The 22,130-nt window shown below is 39.5% G+C and overlaps 1 protein-coding gene across 1 annotated transcript in view; it reads left to right on the top strand.

Moving 5' to 3' along the window:
- Positions 1 to 15,450, top strand: part of acmsd (aminocarboxymuconate semialdehyde decarboxylase) — a 53,424-nt gene extending 37,974 nt beyond the window's left edge. Inside the window, exons 7-10 of the mRNA XM_060827746.1 lie at positions 4,334 to 4,429; positions 8,034 to 8,206; positions 13,275 to 13,373; positions 15,388 to 15,450. Of these exons, the coding sequence (XP_060683729.1) occupies positions 4,334 to 4,429; positions 8,034 to 8,206; positions 13,275 to 13,373; positions 15,388 to 15,450 (431 nt within the window). The remainder of the gene's footprint in view (positions 1 to 4,333; positions 4,430 to 8,033; positions 8,207 to 13,274; positions 13,374 to 15,387) is intronic.
- The last annotated feature ends 6,680 nt before the right edge of the window (positions 15,451 to 22,130 follow it).

The following is a 22,130-nucleotide window of genomic DNA, read 5'->3' as shown; positions in this document are numbered from 1 at the left end:
CTTTCACCAGCCTATAATTTCCTGCCTCCCTCCCTTCTTAAACTGAAATGTTACATTAGCCACTAGGCAGTCCTCGGACAACACCCCTGGCTCCAGTGATTCCTGACAGACCACTATCTATACCTTTACAATCGCCTCAGCTATCTCCTTCAGAACTCTGAGGTGTAGTTTATCTGGTTCAGGTGATTTATCCATCTTCAGACCTTTTAGCTTCCCCAGCACCTTCTCCTTGGTGAGGCCACGACACTCACCGCTGCCTGCTGACTTTTGAAGTTCTGGTATACTATTGGTACCTTCCACGATAAAAGCTAATACAAAGTACCTATTCAGTTCCTGTAGCATTTCTTTGTTCTCCATTACTACTTCTCCAGCCTCATTTGCAGCGGTCCGATGTCCATTCTTGCCTCTCTCTTACCTTCTTTATTTCTGAAATAAACTCTTGAAATCTTCTTTTATATTAGTAACGACCTTACCCTCATATTTCATCTCCTCTCCCTTTATTGCCTTTTTAGTTGTCCTCTGCTGATTGGGAAAGACTTCCCAATCCTCTGGCTTCCCACTAATCTTTACCATATTGTATCTTTTTGTTTTGCTTTTATAGTGTCCTGACTTTCCTTGCCAGAAGGCTCAATTAAAATAGGTAGACACAAAGGATAAAATTAAAAGATGCATGTTATCACATAAAATGATTGGCAAACAAATATCACTTATCCATTTTAAGAGGGATACAACCTTGCATTTGGGAGCCACTCTGTCTGGTGGTTTATCCTGTTTTAATTATATTTGTTTGAACCTTTCTAACCAATAAATACAGTATTGGTTCCCAAATTATGGTCACATGTCCTCTGCCAAAACATTAGTGCGAAGTCACTTATTTTGTTTACCTCATGTTGGCGACCAGGGTACATAGGGAGCTAGAAAACTCCCTGTTATTGCTTCAAGAGTGTCTGCAGTCTCAAGCTTTGGGAAGGCAGAACCTTTAGTCCAAATACATGTCTGTAGATATGTACTTGAATTCTCTATATCCATGGGCCTCCTTTGTATTATTTCATTCTACCTATGTGATCCTGGAAACCTGCTAAAAACACACACACACACAAATTTACTGTGACTCTGGTTACGAGCACAATGTGTTAATAATGTCTCATTATATTTGTAAATTTATAAATTCAGAATTTAATCATGCCCAAAATGAATATTTAGCAACACAAATGTTGTGTGGTAAATTTTAAAGGAATTAGTTGTCAGTAGAAAGGATTAATTGCCAGCTTGTTTTACAAAGGATTAAAACAAAACTTCTAAAAATGAAGGAAATTGAGTCACATTACATAAATTATATTCTTAATACTTTTCTGATAAAAAAGACAAACTGAAAAGTCTTTTCACAGCTATACAACTTGAGTTCAATCCCTTTTTAAGGCATACTTTACCCTACTAGCTTGAATGTTTTATTTCAAAGGGAGTGTCATATAAAAGTAGAGAGGTTTTATTAAGCATCTACAAGGCACCAGGCAGACCACAGCCTGTTCCCAGTGTAACTGACTGTGTTGAAAAGTAAAAAACTCCTCCCAACTATTTGGGGTGGCACAGTGGCTCAGTGGTTAGCACTGCTGCCTCACAGCACCAGGTACCTCGGGCGACTGTGTGGAGTTTGCACATTCTCCCGGTGTCTGCGTGGGTTTCCTGCGGGTGCTCCGGTTTCCTCCCACAATCCAAAGATGTGCGGGTCAGGTGAATTGGCCATGCTAAATTGCCCATAGTGTTAGGTGAATCAGTCAGGGGTAAATATAGGATAGGGGAATGGGTCTGGGTGTGGACTTGTTGGGCTGATGGGCCTGTTTCCATACCTTAAGGAATCTAATTTAATCACTTTCCTTTTGCAACTTTTTGACCTGTACTATTAACTTTTATGTTTTAATCTATCTGTAAGAAACACACATCTGCACAGAATGCTAACTTTCTGTAAACAGTTATTTAACTTAATCTCCTGAATCTCTTTAGAAAACGTTTCAAGATTATACTTGTAATCTCAGTTGCACACTTCTATAATACCCAGTGTTATTTTTCACTCCAGACATGCCTGTTTTCTCAGCCAGACTGTCTATGGTACAGAGTGTAATGAGGGGCAAAGGAAAGTATTTGTTTCAATTTGCTTATGGAATTCTGGAAGAATTGTGACTGAAACTAGATGTATAAAACAGTTGCTCCTGAGAAAGGGAGAAGCGAGGTTAGAACTGTAAGAAAGAGGTTACCTCGGTGGAATTTATTTAGTGAACTTTCCAGGCCAGAAGTGCTTGATTAATATGCTGAAGGGCTCTTTGAAATTGAGTTTATGAAGAAGCAGCAGTTTAGAAATTATTCATTAGCTCACTAGCCAGGAAATGAATGAGACCTGTGACACTTTAGAACAGTTCAGTAATCCCCGAGGACAAATAATTGGTTATCACCAAGTGTGATCATCTGATTAGCTTGTGATGGGAGCATACAGCTCTCCAACTGAAGTATTAGGGAGCTCTATCCTCAAGTTTCCCCCATCTTCCCTGATCCTTCTTTCATCTGAAGACGGACTACTCCCTGTCTCCAAGCATTCATTATTCTAACTTATTCCTAGGGGTAGTTAATTAACCAAATGTCAATCGTATGCATGAACCTTTCTAACCAATAAATACAGGACCACTATCCAATTAGTCAGACTGATCACCTCCACCTGTCAATCGTTTTAACCCCAAATTACTTTTCTTTGTTTACCCTATATCAGAGACTGAGAGGTCCAAGTGTCAGAAGACTCCCCAGTATCTGTTCAGGAACATCTGCAGGCTCTAGTGACACCTATCTGTGAGGACAATTTTTGTGACCTTTATCTTTCAATTCTCTTGTTCCGTGACTGGTGAGAACATCAATACTATTCCAACTAATTCCATGAGAGTTCTGTACTATCCCCATTCTATTTTTCTTATTTAATAGAGGTGAAACAAATTATTCAACACAATAGTCGACATCTGTTAGGTAAAAATGTAATTCAATTGTCAGGATATGAATATGGATAAACTGATTTCAGGATATACTGTTTTCCAAATTCAACGTCCCCCATCACATAAACATGATTTAGAGTCATAGAGATGTACAGCATGGAAACAGACCCTTCGGTCCAACCTGTCCATGCCGACCAGATATCCCAACCCAATCAAGTCCCATCTACCAGCACCCAGCCCATATCCCTCCAAACCCTTCCTATTCGTATACCCATCCAAATTCCTCTTAAATGTTGCAATTGTACCAGCCTCCACCACTTCCTCTGGCAGCTCGTTCCATACACGTACCACCCTCTGTGTGAAAACGTTGCCCCTTAGGTCTCTTTTATATCATTCCCCTCTCACCCTAAACTTATGCCCTCTAGTTCTGGACTCCCTCACCCCAAGGAAAAGACTTTGTCTATTTACCCTATCCATGCCCCTCATAATTTTGTAAACCTCTATAAGGTCACCCCTCAGTCTCCAACGCTCCAGGGAAAACAGCCCCAGTCTGTTCAGCCTCTCCCTGTAGCCCAAATCCTCCAACCCTGGCAACATGCTTGTAAATCTTTCTGAACCCTTTCAAGTTTCACAACATCTTTCCGATAGGAAGGAGACCAGAATTGCACGCAATATTCCAACTGTGGCCTAATCAATGTCCTGTATAGCCGCAACATGAGCTCCCAGCTCCTGTACTCAATACTCTGACCAATAAAGAAAGCATACCAAACACCTTCTTCACTATCCTATCTACCTGCGACTCCACTTTCAAGGAGCTATGAACATGCACTCCAAGGTCTCTTTGTTCAGCAACACTCCCTAGAACCTTACCATTAAATGTATAAGTCCTGCTAAGATTTGCTTTCCCAAAATGCAGCACCTCGCATTTATCTGAATTAAACTCCATCTGCCACTTCTCAGCTCATTGGCCCATCTGGTCCAGATCCTGTTGTAATCTGAGGTAACCCTCTTCGCTGTCCACTGCACCTCCAATTTTGGTGTCATCTTCAAACTTACTAACTGTACCTCTTATCCTCGCATCCAAATCATTTATGTAAATGACAAAAAATAGTGGACCCAGCACTGATCCTTGTGGCACTCCACTGGTCACAGGCCTCCAGTCTGAAAAACAACCCTCCACCACCATCTTCTGTCTTCTACCTTTGAGCCAGTTCTGTATCCAAATGGCTAGTTCTCCCTGTATTCCATGAGATCTAACCTTGCTGATTTATCCTGAAAGGAAAGGGACACAAAATCCAATACCATTTTAAAGACTGCTGATTGCTCAATGTGGAACTATTTACTAATTTAACTCTTCTTAGGTATGCCGGCTGAAACAACCACTGCGATTTGCTGCATGCTGTTTGGTGGAATATTTGAAAGATTTCCAAAATTGAAAGTGTGTTTTGCCCATGGAGGTAAGCATTACATTTTAGTTTCTCAAAGAATGTGCCAATGTCTGTGAAATACCATCAATTCTATAGTGCAAATCAGACCAATACAAAATTGATTACCTAAAAACATCATGCCCATTCATCTTCTTTTGCTGTCAATTGACTAACAAATTGTTAGAAGATCATGTTGCATTATTGTTGGTGACCAATTTCACTCTCAATTACTTTAATGATTTTATATTTTTAAAAATTATTTTCATATAATTGATAACACTTAAGACTTTATGTCCATTCCTAGCTGGTCTCAAAACGTTAGAGATTGGCCTTTTTGTTGAGCCATTGTTTATACAAATTCAGTGCATAAGTCATCACCTCATGTTGGCCACTTAAGAGTAGAATGAGAGTCAAACACATCTAAAAAGGCTTAAACAAAAAAGTAGTAACCCTCTTGGAAGGTAACATACCCTTTTCTGAATGGAATCAGATCCATATTCATTTGACTACTTATACAATATTGCCAACTTGTATACAGTTAATCCTCATTTTGTGTAACCCAATTAACATTTTTCCACTTTAATGCTGCATTTTTAAAATCTGTTAGCTTGAAATATATCTTCAGAAGTCATTAATTTCGGGCTTAAGAGTCACGCATTTTATCTAATTTAACTGTGTAAAGTATGTCTGTTACCTTTAGTGATTTATTGCACAGTGCTGCATATGTACAGGTCAGTATCTCAACTTACATCTTAGTTTTTCAGGGCAAGGGAATGTCTAAATATAACTGACTATGACATTGATTCCTGTAGCAAACTATGATTCACTTAAAGTTGTTTTGATTATTAGTGTTCAGAATCAACAGAAATAACTGTCAGGCACATTAGGAAGCTGATTTAATGAATATCCAAGTTTATTAAGTTAAAACAGTACATTTGCCTAGCACTGTCTTGATGAAAGGCCTTTACTTGCATAGGTTGCTGGCTGCTTTTTACAGACCAGAAGCTTTTCCATCGTAGCGAGAGCTAGGGTGTATGTTTTGTCATGTGCTATGGAGAAACAAACTCCTTCAACAGGTCTGCTATTTCAGAATTTTATAATTAAAAAGGCAGTTGTGTTCATTACTATGGAGTCTTGTGACCATGCCTCCTGGGGAGGAAAAACAGCTACCTTTGAGATAAATGGTGAAATATTGTGGACTGTTGTAAGAATTCAATTGTTGCACTAATGTCTTTTAGGGAAAGAAATCTGCCTTCCTTACCTGATGTGACTCCAGATGCATTGCCATATGCTTAACTGTTAACTTGCCCAATAGGCATTCAGGGCTAGGCAACTAATGCTGATCTAGACAGTAACACCCACATCCCATAAACAACTTTAAAACAAAAACCTGCATTCCAAACAGGCAAGTGTGTGTAACCCATTCCAGGGGAAAAGTGGAAAGCCATTAGTACGTCTTGTAGGGATGGGTGTAACTTGCAATTCCATAAGCTTTTTTTCTTGGACAGGATCACGTCTGTAGAAGATTAAAACACAATAGTTAGCATTCCAACCCGATCAAAAGATACTTCAGCGTACTTGAAGATAGCAAGGACTGCAGATGCTAGAAATCAGAGTCAATAAAATGTGGAGCTGGAAAAGCAGAGCAGGTCACACATCGAAGGAGCAGAAAGGTCAACATTTTGGGTCATGACTAGGGAGAGAGAAAGGGAGCTCCTCATCTAACCATCCCACCCTTCCTACGGACCAATCACAATAACCCCTACCTGCATCCACCTATCACCATCCCACCTACCTTTCCCTAGCCCCACCCCCCTCTATTTATTTCTGAGCTCCCTCACCCCCTCCAAACCAATGAGGGGTTCTGACCCAAAATGTCAACTTTCCTGCTCCACCGATGCTGTCTGACATGCTGTGCTTTTCCGGCTCCCCATTTTATCGATACTTCAACATAGATAGTCTGGCTGATGGTGACTTCAGAGAGTCTTGTCCTGTTACATGGTTATAGCAGCCTTGTTGAACTGTGACTTTGTTTTAAAAACAGATACAGATATAAATTAACATTTTTTGATGCTCTAACAGCAGTCTTGATGATAAGACTAAGGGCTTTTGCCCGAAACGTCGATTTTCCTGCTCCTCGGATGCTGCCTGACCTGCTGTGCTTTTCCAGCACCACTCTAATCTACACATGAAAAGAGTAGATATGTCAATTATTTCTCTCCCACTCCCATAGCTTACTTTTCATAGCACTTCTAAAATGAAACATGTACAGGGAGTATATTAGAAACAATATATATAATCCAGCCTTTAACAGCTGATTGTTAATTACTTACTCTTTAATGACAACATAATTTGAGGTATTAGATTAGATTAGATTTACAGTGTGGAAACAGGCCCTTCGGCCCAACAAGTCCACACCGACCCGCCGAAGCGAAACCCATCCATACCCCTACATTTACCCTTTACCTAACACTACGGGCAATTTAGCATGGCCAATTCACCTGACCCGCACATCTTTGGACTGTGGGAGGAAACCGGAGCACCCGGAGGAAACCCACGCTGACACGGGGAGAACGTGCAAACTCCACACAGTCAGTCGCCTGAGTCGGGAATTGAACCCAGGTCTCAGGCGCTGTGAGGCAGCAGTGCTAATCTAATCTAATCTAATCTAATCTAATCTAAACAGTAGGTATTGCAAACAGCTTCTAAAACTACCCTAGTTAAGCAAACTAAATCTCAACCTAAAAATATAGAATCCAGATCTGCTTAAAATTGAATGGAATTTCTTGGAAAGGCTTTGCTTTGAAGTCGATTTATTGTCAATGCAAAACCATTGACCATTTATTAAAGCAAAACCATTTCACACTGATACATATTGAACTTGTTTGGATGTACCCATATAGCAAAACAACTGCTGCATCGAAATACAACTTTAAAGATGAAAGATATCTCACAAACATCACATTGATAGTTATAAAGACCACAGAAAGATCCAAGATGATGTACTAACTTCTTCCAATACAAATTCTCCAAGCATCAGACTTAATACCAGGAAATCAAGTTCTAGGCTAGACTTCAGTTAGATAAAGTTGCAAAATGCAAGAAAGGTGGCTGTGAAGCTTTATGGCATATATTTCTGCCTTATGATGTATACCAAGTAGTCAAATTTGTTTGAACGAGTGTAATTAAGTGGAATCTCAAAGCAGAAACTTTCTAAATTTAAAAGTTAACCTGCCTTTCCCAAAATCAACCTCTTTCAATAAATATGTTGCATTTTTTTTTAATGATTATACCTTCAATGTGGAAATGTCATGTTTGTATGAGCCAGTTGGGAGCTATTTGCAGATTCATTACTGTACAAAATTACAGAAATTGCAACAAAATGAATCATTAAGTAGCATCATGGTATCAAAGAACAGAATTATTTTGGTTAACTAAAGTAATAGACTATGAACTACAAGAGTTTTGTTTTACTATGTGCATATTTGTTAATCTGTTTTATAACATTTATCATTTAAAATTTAAATATCCATATGGAGATATTTTGATATCAGCACTTTAATATTAATGATTTTTTTGCATAACTGTGGGAAAAAAAGCAAGAAAGTTCTCTCCATCTTTTTTTCCTGTATAGGTGGTGCTTTTCCATATACCATTGGTAGGATTGAACATGGATTCAATGTCCGCCCTGACTTGTGTGCGAGGGACAACAAGGCAAACCCTCGAAAGTACCTGAACCATTTTTACACAGACTCATTAGTACATGATCCACTTGCACTAAAGCTGTTGGTGGAAGTGATAGGGAAAGTGAGTTTGGATATTTTGTTACATTTTTGTTCACAGTCCATTGCTTGAATTGAAGATTAACCAGTACAATGCCTAAAAAGTTATAATGTTCAAATAAAAACAGAAAATGTTGAAAGTACACTGCCAGTCTCACAAGTAGGGAGAGAAAGAGGTAACATTTCAATTAAAAAGATACAGATGTCATAAGTTTTCAGCTAGTACAGAGGCACTGAAAGTAATGGTGAGTGGAAAAGAACAAAAAGGTCTGTGGTCAGATGAAGGCAGACATGATTTCAGCAAAAGAGCGTGGCAATGGCACAAGTCAAATAAAGGAAGTCATTTCTAGCTGAGGTATGAATGGCAGAATCAGCTTCTGTCAAATAAAAAGAAAAAAAATGGAAACAAAATGGTGGCAGAAGTTATCTAAAATTGTCGAACTCAACGTTTATTTTCTGTAAAACATCTAATGAAAAGGTGAAGTGTTGTTGCTCTTAGTTTACCTTGAGCTTCATTGAAACACTGCAGGAGGAAGACAGAGGTTAGATTGGGAACAAGACGATGAATTAAATTTCAAGTGTTGTAATTTTTATACATTTCAAATTTAGGTATAACACCACTTTCAAAATGTGTAACATGTTTATATAAAAAAGTTTTAAAATATCCATGCAATCACAAAATGTTTACCCTCATGCTTATCCCAGCTCCAGGTTCCAGCAGCTTCTCTATTTAATTGAAGCTCAAAGTCAATACCCAGACTTAACCAATCAAATACACTGAGACTAGATCAGTCACCAATCATTATCAAAGAGATTAGATCAATCACCAGATCATAGTCAAACACTGAACAATTGGATCTTTTCCTTTTGACAAACTAAAAACCTTACTTTAAATTAAACCTTCCAAAACAATAAACACATGTCATGTTGATTTTTAGTGGTCAGTTTGCCTGTTTTTCCTAAGTACAGAAATCAGCGTTGAGAAGTGGGTTTCTTCTGGGTGCTCCGGTTTCCTCCCACAGTTCAAAAATATGCAGGTTAGGTAAATTGGCTATGCTAAATTGCCCATAGTGTTAGATGAAGGGGTAACTGTAGGGGAATGGGTCTTGGTGAGTTGCTCTTTGAAGGGTCAGTCTGGACTTGTTGGGCCAAAGGGCCTGTTTCCACACTGTAAGTAATCTAATCTAAATGGAAGTATCTTTCATCTGCATTTAGAACTGTGAACTTGAGGTTGATGTTCTATGTGATCAACTTGTTTGTGAGATACTTGACCCCAAGTCATACTAATGAATAAGATCTGACCATCAGTAGATGCAGAGATATCAATGATCAGATACTGACAGACTAACAATGTAGTCAGCATTTAGCAATCAATGCAGAGGTGGATTTTCTACTTGGGAATACATGCTAATGATCACAAGTGAAGATGCAGGCCAGTGCTTCCTGTTCTCCAATAAAGTATTTGCCTGCAGTTTCTGTCAATGGATTTCGCTTCCTTCAATGCACTGGGAAAAGACAGTTCCTATCGTAGTTCCTGCTGTACCAGTTGTGACAAAAAGCTTTTGCATGTGGGTTGAAAAGGTCTACCACAGATGTTGTTTGCCTTTAACATTTAAAATGTTGTTTGCTGTGTAATTGTCGATTCCCATCATGTATCCTTTTGCAATAATTTTCAAGTAGACTCCATTATCTCTGAGTGCTTAGAGACAGGTTAAGATAGAAACGATTGTAATACTGAGGAAAATGACAATTCTTTCACATTTGTGTAAGGGTGAAGTACATGAATGGCTTGGACATTATCAGGTGCAGACTTTACTCTGGTTGATGTCACTTCATACCCTTGAGAGTCAATCTTGGATACCATAAATAGGCGTAAATCCTTGTTGAGTATAAAACTATTTTGCAAGGTGAGTGAGTACCACTGATCAACAGCAATCTGTACTGTTCCTGGGACAACAATGTCATAAAGTAGACTAAGCGTACTTCAATATTTGACAAGATTGATAAAAATTAGCTTCTAGCTATTCAACTTCAAAGAGCACTCTGCACGAGTGAAACATGGGTAACAAAACAAAAAGCATCCACTTTGCTCTGTTAGAGATACGAATAATTCGTGGATCAAAGCAAGTGGACAATTGTAATAACATTGCCAACCATTTCAAAGTGAATGTATAGTCTAAGTTCACCATTTTTGCATTATGCAATGAATAGATTGCAAATTCATGAAGATTAATCAATTTGCTCAATTTTATCATTTGCTTCTAAATTGCCACAGGAGCTGAGGTAATAAATATGGATTGGAAACAGCAAGCATCTCAAATTTTGCCAACCTAGTAGGAATGATATGTCCACAAGAGGGACATGACAATACCAATTAATCTCTCCAAATCTGGAAAGAAAGGAAGATTCTGGCTTATATTGTCCATATTGTTAATCATTTTAATGTCTGCTCCAATGGCAGCTTCAAGCTACAAATATATTAAGGACAAAAGGGTAACTAAGGAGAGAATAGGGCCCCTCAAAGATCAGCAAAGCGGCCTTTGTGTGGAGCCACAGAAAATGGAGGAGATACTAAATGAATATTTTGCATCAGTATTTACTGTGGCAAAGGATATGGAAGATATAGGGCGGCACAGTGGCACAGTGGTTAGCACTGCTGCCTCACAGCGCCAGGGACCTGGGTTCAATTCCCGCCTCAGGTGACTGACTGTGTGGAGTTTGCACGTTCTCCCCATGTCTGCGTGGGTTTCCTCCGGGTGCTCCGGTTTCCTCCCACAGTCCAAAGATGTGCGGGTCAGGTGAATTGGCCATGCTAAATTGCCCGTAGTGTTAGGTAAGGGGTATATGTAGGGGTATGGGTGGGTTGCGCTTCGGCGGGTCGGTGTGGACTTGTTGGGCCGAAGGGCCTGTTTCCACACTGTAAGTAATCTAATATAGACTGTAGTGATATAGATGGTGACATCTTGCAAAATGTCCAGATTACAGAGGAGGAAGTGCTGGATGTCTTGAAATGGTTAAAGGTGGATAAATCCCCAGGACCTGATCAGGTGTACCCGAAAACTCTGTGAGAAGCTAGAGAAGTGATTGCTGGGCCTCTTGCTGAGATATTTGTATCATCGATAGTCACAGGTGAGGTGCAGGAAGACTGGAGGTTGGCAAACGTGGTGCCACTGTTTAAGAAAGGGCGGTAAAGACAAGCCAGGGAACTATAGACCGGTGAGCCTGACCTTGGTGGTGCGCAAGTTGTTGGAGGGAATCCTGAGGGACAGGATGTACATGTATTTGGAAAGGCAAAGACTGATTCAGGATAGTCAACATGGCTTTAAGTGTGGGAAATCAAGTCTCACAAACTTGATTGAATTTTTTGAAGAAGTAACAAAGAAGATTGAGGAGGGCAGAGCAGTAGATGTGATCTATATGGACTTCAGTAAGGCATTCGACAAGGTTCCCGATGGGAGACTGATTAGCAAGGTTAGATCGCATGGAATACAGGGAGAACTAGCCATTTGGATACAGAACTGGCTCAAAGGTAGAAGACAGAGGGTGGTGGTGGAGGGTTGTTTATCAGACTGGAGGCCTGTGACCAGTGGAGTGCCACAAGGATCGGTGTTGGGCCCTCTACTTTTTGTCATTTACATAAATGATTTGGATGCGAGGATAAGAGGTACAGTTAGTAAGTTTGCAGATGACACCAAAATTGGAGGTGTAGTGGACAGCGAAGAGGGTTACCTCAGATTACAACAGGATCTGGACCAGATGGGCCAATGAGCTGAGAAGTGGCAGATGGAGTTTAATTCAGATAAATGCGAGTCACTGCATTTTGGGAAAGCAAATCTTAGCAGGACTTATACATTTAATGGTAAGGTCCTAGGGAGTGTTGCTGAACAAAGAGACCTTGGAGTGCATGCTCATAGCTCCTTGAAAGTGGAGTCGCAGGTAGATAGGATAGTGAAGAAGGTGTTTGGTATGCTTTCCTTTATTGGTCAGAGTATTGAGTACAGGTGTTGGGAGGTCATGTTACGGTTGTACAGGACATTGGTTAGGCCACTGTCAGAATATTGCTTGCAATTCTGGTCTCCTTCCTATCAGAAAGATGTTGTGAAACTTGAATGGGTTCAGAAAAGATTTACAAGGATATTGCCAGGGTTGGAGGATTTGAGCTACAGGGAGAGGCTGAACAGGCTGGGGCTGTTTTCCCTGGAGCGTCGGAGGCTGAGGGGTGACCTTATAGAGGTTTACAAAATTATGAGGGGCATGGATAGGGTAAATAGACAAAGTCTTTTCCCTGGGGGTCGGGGAGTCCAGAACTAGAGGGCATAGGTTTAGGGTGAGAGGGGAATGATATAAAAGAGACCTAAGGGGCAACATTTTCACGCAGAGGGTGGTATATGTATAGAATGAGCTGCCAGAGGATGTGGTGGAGGCTGGTACAATTGCAACATTTAAGAGCATTTGGATGGGTATACGAATAGGAAGGGTTTGGAGGGATATGGGCCTGGCGCTGGCAGGTGGGAATAGATGGGGTTGGGATATCTGGTCGGCATGGACAGGTTGGACCAAAGGGTCTGTTTCCATGCTGTACATCTCTATGACTCTAAGTTTGAAACCAAGCTAAGGCTTACTCCCATAAAGCTCTGCCTTTGGCTACATAGAATATGAACCTGTTTAGGATAATATCTTTGTGATGTACTGAAGGTGTGATTATTCCCCAAATCAAAATCAATGACTCATCATAAGCCTGAATAAGTGTGTCACAGGAGTGAAATATAAATAACAGTAGATTTGCTCCTGAAATTAGATCCTATTGTGCTAACATCAAATAAGAAGCAATGCTCTGACGTCCGTGATCTCATGGTGACTCACTTAGTTGAACACAAACCAACTGAAAATTACACAGAAAACCAGAATCTCACACGTCACACTTGTAGGCTGAAAGGAGGTGTTTGGTTGGCCTGTGTATTTACAGCATTTTCTGTTTTAACTTCAGATTTTTGGATTCTACAGCACTTTTCCTCTTGAACAAAGTACTAAAACCTTTATCTGTAAAATAATCAATTTTATACATGATCCCAATAACTGTCTCTTGGGTTTAGGACAGGGTGATGCTGGGGACAGATTATCCATTCCCATTGGGTGAACTGAAACCAGGAGCTCTTATCGAATCTATGGAAGAATTCAGTGATGAACTTAAAGTAAGATTAATGTTGAGATCTGCATTATTCAAAGCATTGTGTGTGCATAATATGATAATACTACATGTCTACATTAGTGGCAACTACCCCATGCTAACAACAATAGCATCATAGGCCAGCTGGATTATTGAAAAGGAATTCCAATTTTTGGCCACTGTGATAATTCTCTGTCCGCCTGTCAAACTTCCACCCTGCTCACACTTGAGCCTTTATTCTGCTCTCTGTATCCCAGATGCAGCTTTTCCTCATCTTAGATTTAAGATGGACTCCCGACATATACAACTCCCATTCTGACATTTCTCCAGTCTCTTGGCTCCAATTTAGCAATGTAATACTCCATACTGCACTGAAGTGACAAATTAGAATGTGATAACATTTGGACTGGAATTTTAGTTTACCAGCTCCTAACTCAAAAAATGATGACGCCAACTGAACCAAGCTGACATATTATCTGAATATTAACTACAGTGCAGAAACATCTGGATTAATACTTAAAGTCAATTGCTACTTTCCATCCTTAATGCTGACTCAGTTTAGGAAGACGTAAAAATTTACTATCAATCTTGAACAATGTTCTAAATTACATTCAGGTCAGTTGCTTATGTGCTCCTTTGGTTTTCAAATATAAAAGGAAAATTTCACCCCTGACAATTCAGCACATCACTCTCCTATTTAATAGAGGCATATTTGGATACACACGGGTCATCCACTCACCTCAGGCAGAATATTAATTAGTGCTGGTGAACATGTAATTATTGAGACAATTAACATTCTTATGAGATGTTATTTGGATTAATTTGTTTTCAGTATTACTGATCTGTAAATTTAATGTACAGTTAGTTCTCCTTAGTTTCGGAAACTGACTGCTGTGTTCTGCCTCTACCCACTTCAATTTGGGTGTAAATCACCTCACAATCCAATCATCTCCATTGGACAATCCAATCCAATCAAATCCCTGCTGTCCAACTTTCCTCATATAAGTCATAAACTTCTATAAATAAATAACTGACACAAAAAGGCAAATACTGAAAATTCACTCACATAAATCCAATATCAAAATTCATTTGTTCCAAAGAAAAATGTTCAACAGGTCCTGCTCAAACAGGGACAGTGGTTGCATTTGTTGGAATTTTGGAAGCCTTTTTTTTATGATTCAGTATATGGAGTGTTTCAGACAAAGTTGTTGTTACAGACTTTGCACTGCTGCAGATGATAGATATAGTAAACATTAGATTGGCTGCAGGTTAATCGGAGTGATTTTGGTTTGGACAAACCACTTGCTTCCAAGACAAATGCAGTAGCACCCCGAAAGAAAGATAGAAATAGCTGGAGAAACTCAGCAGGTCTGGCAGTATCTGTGGAGATAGAAAGCACTGTCAATGTTTTGGGTCCATGAACCTTTCTTCAAAACTCAAGCACTCATGTGTGCAGTTCTTTGTTTTTGGTATCAGTAGCAACCCTGTTCACTTGGTCTGTCCCAGCAAAATTCTTGAGACTACTTTTTCACCTTTGGTGGGGCAAGGCCTATCCCAACAAGGTAGCCAGCCAGGTTTAGCTGCATTGGATCGTTGTTGTGAAAGGAGGGAGGTATCTCTTTTTGAGGTCCCCTGCAGCTGTAAAGGCACCAGCCCTAGATCACACTTGCCCTTGGTGCCCTCAACTTACCGTCAAGTCTGGTCTTCATTACCTCCTGTTTGTCAGGATTGGCTGTTCTCCCACCGCTTCAACTTGGCGAAGCTGGGCTATAAAAGTGCCAGTCATTCAACGGACCAGCAGTTCTCTAAAGTGCAACTTCCTCCCCAGTTGGAAGCAAATGTTTCATCCTTAGCTAGTTAATACCATGCTAAATATTAAGTGTGCAGCGAGCATTGGTAGGAATACATTCCCCATCAAATTTTCAGATGGAAGGGTGGGAAAACACAACCATCCAACAAATATGGTCTGAATAAAGTTAAATCCATATAAATGAGAAATCTTTCAAATTTATCATAAAATGGTTTCATTTGTCTTTCAGGATAAGCTCCTCGCCAAAAATGCACTGGAGTTCCTTGGCTTTGAAAAGAAACAGTTTATTTGATGCATCACTTTTTAATGTATTTTATTCGTCCGGTCAGAAATATCTATACCGTTTGAGACATAGTTGGATTTGGCACTCGATATAATCACCTTCCAAAATGAAATTGTGTAATTCAGTTTATAGGATAAGATGACTACAATTTTAAAATTGACATCTAACCCTGTTTATTTTAATTGTTTACTGTAAAACAGCTCTGACTTGTGTTGACCAACAGAAGCAGTCTTTAAAGTCCTTAAATCTTAATCATCAATTTCAAATGTTTAGTCAAAAGTTGCATACTGCTAACAGAAACAGCAAAACTCCATGGAGAACAACAATTATATTTAAAAGTTCTATATTTCCATAGATTTCTTGTCTGCACCAGCTGAATTCCAGAATGTCTGGTTAACTTTTTCTCCTAATTTCCAATGTTCACATTTATCGGTATTATAAACCTATTTTGGGAATCTTGTTTAATTTTTTTAAATAAGGTGTTAAATGAGATTTCTATTTGCCCTCTCAGGCCAATGCCTCAAAGCATTATTTTGAAGAAAGAGCAATCCCTTGAGCCCTGAGCAATATTTATCCCTCAATCAACATCATAAATACAGTTTATCTGACCATTATTTAATCGCTGTTAGTTAGACTTTGCTGCATACAAATTAGTTTTCGTGTTTCTGGCATTGCATTAGTCACTGCACCTCAGAAATACTTTGTTCACTAAAAACAGCTTTGGAAAATTCTAACCTGGTAAAAGACAACATATAAATGTACATTTTCTTTCATTACATCTTTAACAGAGATGCTTCCCGGCTCTTCACTTTGGAGAAAAATGACCTTAAATAAATTCTACAAAACTCAAAACAAAACAGGCATGTTTTAAAAAATGACTGAGTATTTAACGTCTGCATCGCCTCATCGTGGTAACTTCACAAAGAATCAGTTCCTAACATATTTTTAATGATGATTAAACAGAAAAAAAAGCAATGTATTAGAAAGGCAATTTTAACATAAACTATATATGGAGCAGCAGTAACAGAAACCAATGGTAGAAATATCAATTTCAAATGCTTTGTGAAAATTTGCATACTGCTCAGAAAAACAGCAAAACTCCAGAGAACAACTAAATTTTAAACTTTTATATTTGCAAAATATAGGCCAGTTATGCTCACCCTTATCTATCTGTGAGTAGATGAAAGTAGTTATTGTTAAATATCAGTATTAATTTTTAAGTAACCACTTTAAAGAGATGGAATCAACCTGTATATTGAGGACAATCCAGAGGTTAGGTGCCAATCTGTCCCTATCCCAATCACACTGATGCCAGAAATGTGAAAATCCCCATAAAACACAAAATGCTATCTACTAAAACTATTAGGTCTTTCACGTTTTATTGCACGATTACAATAGCATAAAGTCATGTATTTAAAGTACCCAGACACTGTATGTGGGCATCAATAAAATGCTTACATTCAACACAGAATATTTATATCGTTTTTAAACAACAGACTTAGAACATAGAAGTTACTATTCGAAGAAAGGTTGTTCAGCAGGACCAGTTTGTACTACCATTTACCAACCATCCAAACAAATATTTCCAAATGCACTTACCTCTCTCACCCTTTCCTCCAACCCATTGTCTCCCTATCCAATCGGATATTGAAATAGAGGTTGCATCTACCAGTAACCTTGGACATGAACTGCACAAACTCCAAAGCTGTTGAAATATGTCACCTCTGACCTTTATTATCGATTGCTTACATTTAATATTGCTTTTATAACCCTTGTTCTTGACATTGTAAACAATGTTTCCTTTCATTAATGTAAACACTTCTAATGCATTGCTTTTGTTTAGAATTCCTTACACCATTAGCAGCTTAGAGAATCTGCAACGTACGCTCTCTAAAGCCTTGCCTTCTAAGAGTGTGATTTTTGGTTTTAAGCCAGCAGAATGCCAGAGATGCATGTTAGCACAAGACACATGGAGTTCAATGAATACTGCAATGTTTCCTAGAAGTTGTGCGACAGATGGGAAAAAGCAGGGTAAAGGACAAGCAAGGCATGCACCAACCAACAGCTGTTTCTTTAAAGGGATCATGCACATAGTATAATATACGTTGTGCACAACAAAGGGCTATTAGAGAGAACAGTGGCAGTGAGTTCCCCTGACTGTGCAAGTTGGATCCATTGGCTACGAAATATGATAAGTTATTGATCACTATGAGTCATCTGTATTGTAGTAGTTCTTGTAATTTACTTCAACAGCAGAAATTTTTAAGTAATCTCCAAAGCTCGTTTTAGTTATTCTCCTGGCAAATAGTGGAGCAAGTTAATATTTAATCATAACGTAAGTTTTAAATTAATACTACTGACAAAATTGTAAGAATTATTAAGAAGTATCATTTTAATATATATTTCCTATAATTAATATATATAATTGAGTACGCCTAGTTTATTCCGTTTTAATCCTCGTGTGTGAACCAATGAGTAAAAAGTGAGGTCTGCAGATGCTGGAGATCTGAGCTGAAAATGTGTTGCTGGTTAAAGCACAGCAGGTTAGGCAGCATCCAAGGAAGAGGAAATTCGACGTTTCGGGACACAGCCCTTCATCAGGATCCTGCCTCACTCACCATTTTCTGAGGCAGAGTTCCAAAGTGTACAATTCTGTCAGACAAAGCAATTCTACCCATTTCCATCCTAAAAGGGAGATCTTTACATTTTAAAACGATCCCCTAGCATTCATCCACAAGAGAAAACATCTTTTCTACATTCTTCATAGAACATTACAGCGCAGTATTGGCCCTTCGGCCCTCAATGTTGCACTGATCCGTGAAACCAGTCTAAAGCCCATATGGATCCATTATCATCCATATGTTTATCCATTGGCCACTTAATTGAAATATGTTACGTCCTGATGGAAAGGTTAAGTTACCACTTACTCCCCTAAACTTCTGTAGGCACATGCCCATCCTGTTCAACCTAACTCATGAGCTAACCCAGTCATTCCAGATACCGATCTAGTAAATTTACTTTGAACTGCCTTTACATTTACATTGCATTTACATCATGCTATCTTATATTCTTTCTTAGAAAAGGAGATAAGAATTCTGGTCAGATGGTCTGACCAATATCTTGTATAATTGACACAAAACATCTTTACTGATATGTTCAACTTCTCTTGCAATAAACGATAACACCCAATTACTCTTAATAACCTCCTTTGCTTGCATGCTGACTTTTAATGACTCATGCACTAGAACACCTGGATCTTTCTATACTTTGGAATTCTGTAGTGGTTCTCCATTTAAGTAATACTCTGAAGTAATATCATTCCTGCCAAAGTGAACAACAGTTCTGATTGCCACATTGTATTCCATCTGCCAGATTTTACCGATTCATTCAGGTTATTCCGATCCATCTTGAAGCTTCATGTGCTCTTAACACATAATTTCTTTCCCATCTTTCTGTCATCCTTGAATTTAGCTACCTTGCATTTATACCCCTCATCAAAACCTTTGATATAAATTGCAAAAAACAGAGGGCCCAACAACACATCCCTGCAGTATTTTACTCACTACATCTTGTCAATTGGACAAAGACCTATTTATGTGTACTCTCTGTTTTCTACCTGTCAGCGCTATTCCTATCCCTTTATCTGCTTCCTGTCCCTTTATCTAGCTTCCTGTCCCTTTATCTAGCTTCCTATTTTTCTTAAATGTCATATATTTCCTCAATGTTCAGGATGGAATCCTTGTCATCATGCAGCCCCATCTCTGTAACAGCAATCAGATCATATTTACTTTGATATGTGTATTCAATTCATTTATTTTGTTACAAATACTATGCATGTTCAGATAAACTCCTTTTTTTTAAAGATTAGATTAGATTCCTTACAGTGTGGAAACAGGCCCTTCGGCCTAACAAGTCCACACCGAAGAGTAACCCACCCAGACCCATTTCTCTCTGACTAATGCACCTAACACTACAGGCAATTTAGAATGGCCAATTCGCCTAACCTGCACATCTTTGGAATGTGGGAAGAAACGCACACAGACACAGGGAGAATGTAAAAACTCCACACAGACAGTCACCCAAGGCTAGAATCAAACTTGGATCCCTAGTGCTATGAAGCAGCAGTGCTAACCACTGAGCTACCGTGCTGCCCCAACTCTACTACTCAATTCTAACAAGGTAAAAACAATGACTGCAGATGCTGGAAACCAGATTCTGGATCAGTGGTGCTGGAAGAGCACAGCAGTTCAGGCAGCATCCAACGAGCAGCGAAATCGACGTTTTGGGCTAAAGCCCTTCATCAGGATTATCCCTGATGAAGCCTTTTGCCCGAAACGTCGATTTCGCTGCTCGTTGGATGTTGCCTGAACTGCTGTGCTCTTCCAGCACCACTGATCCAGATACTCTATTCTAACATCTACTCTTGACTGTTGATGTATTTTTAGGTTTATTCTTCCTATCCCTTCCTGCCATATTCTGACTCTTAATACTCACATTACTATTTTGCTCTCCTGTCTTGACTATATTCCTTGATTTGCTGTATCTACCCAAACTTAATCCTTCACCCTCATTGTTTAATTTAAAGCCCTGTCTAGTTCCCTAATTATCTGATTTGCAAGAACACTGATCCCAGTGTGGTAATGATATCGTCCCCACTTTACCCAGCACTGATACTAGTACCCCAAATGAGTTGTCTAATCATGTAAGAACATACAGGAAAGGAAAAAATATTGTGACACAACCATACATAAGAATAGAAGTACAGGAATCTGATCTATCCAGGCGACGAAGTAGTCTTTTTCTGTATTAGTAATCCAGCGACACATGTAATGTGCTGCTGACCTGGGTTTGAATCCCACTGTGCCAGATAGTGGAATTTGAATTCAATAAAAGATATGGAATAAAACAAGTAATGAGGACGATGAAGCAATTGTCATAAAACATCTGGATCACTAACCAACTTCAGGAAAAGAAAACTATTGTAATAACCTATACATGATTCCAGAGCTTCCCCACCACTGCCACAACCCCTACACTCCAGGAATCTGTACTGTTCCATGTTTAAGAACACTTGGAGGAGGCACTGAGATGTCAAGGGCACAGAATGTACTCTGGGTGTGGGACTTAAATGTCCATCAAAAAGCCTCAAATCCAAAAGGACATAGCTGCCAGAATGGTTCTACAGCAATTAGGGAACTAACAAGAGGAAAAAAAACATACTTAACCTCAGCTCACCAATCGACCTGCCACTTGCGCATCTGTCCAGGACACAATCAATAAGAGTGACCACTGCACAGTTCTTTGGGGGGGAGAGTCATAGAGTCACAGAGTCACAGAGATGTACAGCACAGAAACAGACCCTTACAGTCCGACTCGTCCTAAATTAACCTAGTCCCATTTAAATGTTGTATTTGTACCAGCCTTCCTCTGGAGCTCATTCCAAACAAGCACCACCTGCCCCTTAGGTCTCTATTATGTCTTTCCCCTCTCACCCTAAACCTATGCTCTCGAGTCCTGGACTCACCCACCCCAGGGAAAAGTCCTTGTCTAATTATACTCTCCATGCCACTCATGATTTTATAAACCTCCAGAAGGTCACCCCTCAGCCTCTGACACTCTAGGGAAAACAGCCCCAGCCTAATCAGCCTCTTCCTATAGTTCAAACTCTCCAACCCTGGCAATATCTTTGTAAATCTTTTCTGAACCCTTCCTATAGGAGAGAGACCAAATTTCACACAATATTTCAAAAGTGGCGTAACCTGCGCAGCTGCAACATCTCTCAACTCGTATAATCAATGCACTGACCAATAAAGAAAAGCATACCAAACGCCTTCTTCACTATCCTATCCTATCTACTTCCAAGGAACTCTGAACCTGCACTCCAAGGTGCCTTTGTTCAGAAACACTCTCCAGGATCTTACTATTAAGTGTATAAGTCCTGCCCTGATTTACCTTTCTAAAATGCAGCCCCTTACATCCTATCTAAATTAAACTTCATCTGCCACTCCTGCACCCATTGGCCCACCTGATCAAGATCCCGAGGTGACCATCTTCGTTGCCCACTATACCAATGCCTTATGAATTTATTTTAGTCACTTTATTTTTGCATTCTCCAATCCTATACATTTTTCAATATTTAATCAAAACTTTGTCCCACGCTTCACCTTGACAGGAACGTGCTGGCTCTGCACTTTCACTATCTCCTTTTTGAGATACTCCCCTCTGTTCTGATGTAGATTTCCGACAAGCCATGGCGCCCCGTCCACTTTCATCAAGAAGGTAATCGATAATCGATCTGCACATTTTCTCTGTCTGTCTCCAGAAATGCCACCGAACCTCCTGTGGTTTTCCAGCTTTTCCTGTTATTTTGGATTCTGGGAATGTGCAGTTTTGGAGCCGTTAATTGTCTCTCTCGCTCTCTCTCTGCCTTTTTCATACCAAAGTGAATCACTTCACATTTTGAAGTAATTTGTATCCACTTTGGATTATCATACAGATCGTGTGTTTGTTGTTGCTTGAAGACAACGAGACGAAGAGAATAACATTACTGGGGCCCTAAAACTTGATTTTTACTGCAAGGTTGCCCCAGACACCTTCCGGACTACAGATCCCAACATGCATTGCAGCCCGGTCTTCCGGCGAGGTAAGAATCGGGTTGGTGCCCTCACTTCCGGTAATTGTCTGCGCGC

The sequence above is a fragment of the Hemiscyllium ocellatum genome, chromosome 7, assembly GCF_020745735.1.
Source record: "Hemiscyllium ocellatum isolate sHemOce1 chromosome 7, sHemOce1.pat.X.cur, whole genome shotgun sequence".
Taxonomy (NCBI): Eukaryota; Metazoa; Chordata; class Chondrichthyes; order Orectolobiformes; family Hemiscylliidae; genus Hemiscyllium; species Hemiscyllium ocellatum.
The sequence above is the reverse complement of the archived record's forward strand: the minus strand, read 5'-3'. Positions and strand labels throughout refer to the sequence as shown.